Source organism: Sinocyclocheilus anshuiensis, unplaced genomic scaffold (genome assembly GCF_001515605.1).
Source record: "Sinocyclocheilus anshuiensis isolate Anshui unplaced genomic scaffold, SAMN03320099.WGS_v1.1 scaffold2431, whole genome shotgun sequence".
Taxonomy (NCBI): domain Eukaryota; kingdom Metazoa; phylum Chordata; class Actinopteri; order Cypriniformes; family Cyprinidae; genus Sinocyclocheilus; species Sinocyclocheilus anshuiensis.
Genome location: NW_015536608.1, coordinates 18,827 through 20,523, shown reverse-complemented (window position 1 = coordinate 20,523; position 1,697 = coordinate 18,827). Strand labels below are relative to the sequence as shown.

Sequence of the window (1,697 nt, the reverse complement as noted above, 5' to 3'; positions counted from 1 at the left end):
ATGAATACAGCTGACAGGAGAGAGTCACAGAGCGGCCTGCACTGATCTCAGTCTGTGAGGATGAGACTGAAACACAAAATAACACACAAATTACAGACTCTTCAATCATCATGGGAGTTTAGATGAAGAATTTGCTCTTTTAAATTGACCACATAATCATAGAATTACCATGAAGGACATGCAGATAAACACGAGCATCAGGTTCTTGTTGTTGGTCTCTATTCACACCAGTCCATTGTTGGCAGCTGTAAGGTCCATAATCTTCTTTTGAGATGTGCCTGATGTTCAGAGAGCAGTCAGACCCCAGACTCAGTCTCTCATGTCTCTCTGTGTCTTCCTTCTTTATCCCTAAAGTGATCAGTTCAACTGTTTCTGAATGTCTGAATATGTTATTATAGATCCATGTAGTTGATTTGCAGTCATGAAGAGCATTATTACAGGACAGACGGACATTTTCACCAGAACTGATGAACACATGAGCATCATCCACTCCACTGGAGCCTGAAACACAAGAACATTTGAATTATAATTATGTTATATATTAATAAATGAAAACATACCAGCATAAAAAGCAGAAGATTCAGATCATACAGGATTTTTCACCAATTAGTACAAACACACTCTCCAGAATAAACTACTGTTCTTCATCAGAGAGCTGTTCGAATCACAAACACACTCTCAATATGAAGATAATTCAGCATCAGATGTTTGAGTGTGAAACTGTCTAGTTTTAGTGCGTTCAGGAATAATCCAGTATGTTCTGAATGAAACACAAGAATAAACTGATGGTGTTCAAATGAACTCTTTCTCAGACTAATTCCACTGAATGTCTTGTAGAGAAAACACAGATTTCTTTACCTGTGAGAAGTGAAGAGAGAGCGATCAGTCCCAGCAGACACAGATGACACTCATCAGACATTTTCTCTTCCTCTCAGTCTTCCTCTTCATTATTTGCTCTCAACTCTTTCTTTAAATACTCTCGGCTCCTCCTGTGGTTTTAGCTTCCTCTGATCTGACAGACCGAGTGTTTAAATGCTGCTAGAGTTCTTATTTAGTAACATGATGCCAGTCGTAATGGAGAAGTGTGAGAAGAGAGATCAGCTCGTTCTGTTTCCACCTCAACAAGTTAAACTTTCCCTCGAGAGCCGAGCGCCGACTGATGCGGTGTTGTGGATCAACTGGGGATGTGATCGTGAGCTATTTCACTGAACTTTCGTCAGGATTCGTCAGATGCAAACTACGAAGCTGCAAAGAAAACACGTTTGGTACATTATTAATGTTCTTAAAAAATGTTGGTACAACTATTACACTGTGTTGTTTCCTCAAGACCTGTGCTAATGTATTCAACACAGTTTAAGTGTAATTTTAACATGACGGTAGCAGGGTTCACAAACCACGCTCACGTTATCCTGAGACGTACACTTCAATAAAAATTACAATTACACTTAAACTTCTTATACTACTCTATCATAGGGAGAAATGCATGTAGTACACGCAAGTGGTATATTTAGGTTTTTGTTTTTTAGATTTAACAACAAGATTTAGATTTCAGTTCTACATTTAAATGAATATAAATTGGTAGTGTTAAAGTTCAGTGTGTGGGTATCTTCTGTTCCTATATTTAGTTGTGTTTCTTCTTTTTAAATAGACCAATAAAATAGCAAATGAATTTGACAGCCAGTATTCACCATGCTTTT

The 1,697-nt window shown here is 37.8% G+C and overlaps 1 protein-coding gene across 1 annotated transcript in view; it reads right to left on the bottom strand.

The window, feature by feature from the left end:
* Positions 1 to 925, bottom strand: part of LOC107703829 (uncharacterized) — an 8,671-nt gene extending 7,746 nt beyond the window's left edge. The window contains exon 1 of the mRNA XM_016506587.1: positions 859 to 925. Coding sequence (XP_016362073.1) covers positions 859 to 919 — 61 coding nt within the window. The 5' untranslated portion in view covers positions 920 to 925. The remainder of the gene's footprint in view (positions 1 to 858) is intronic.
* Positions 926 to 1,697: the final 772 nt, after the last annotated feature.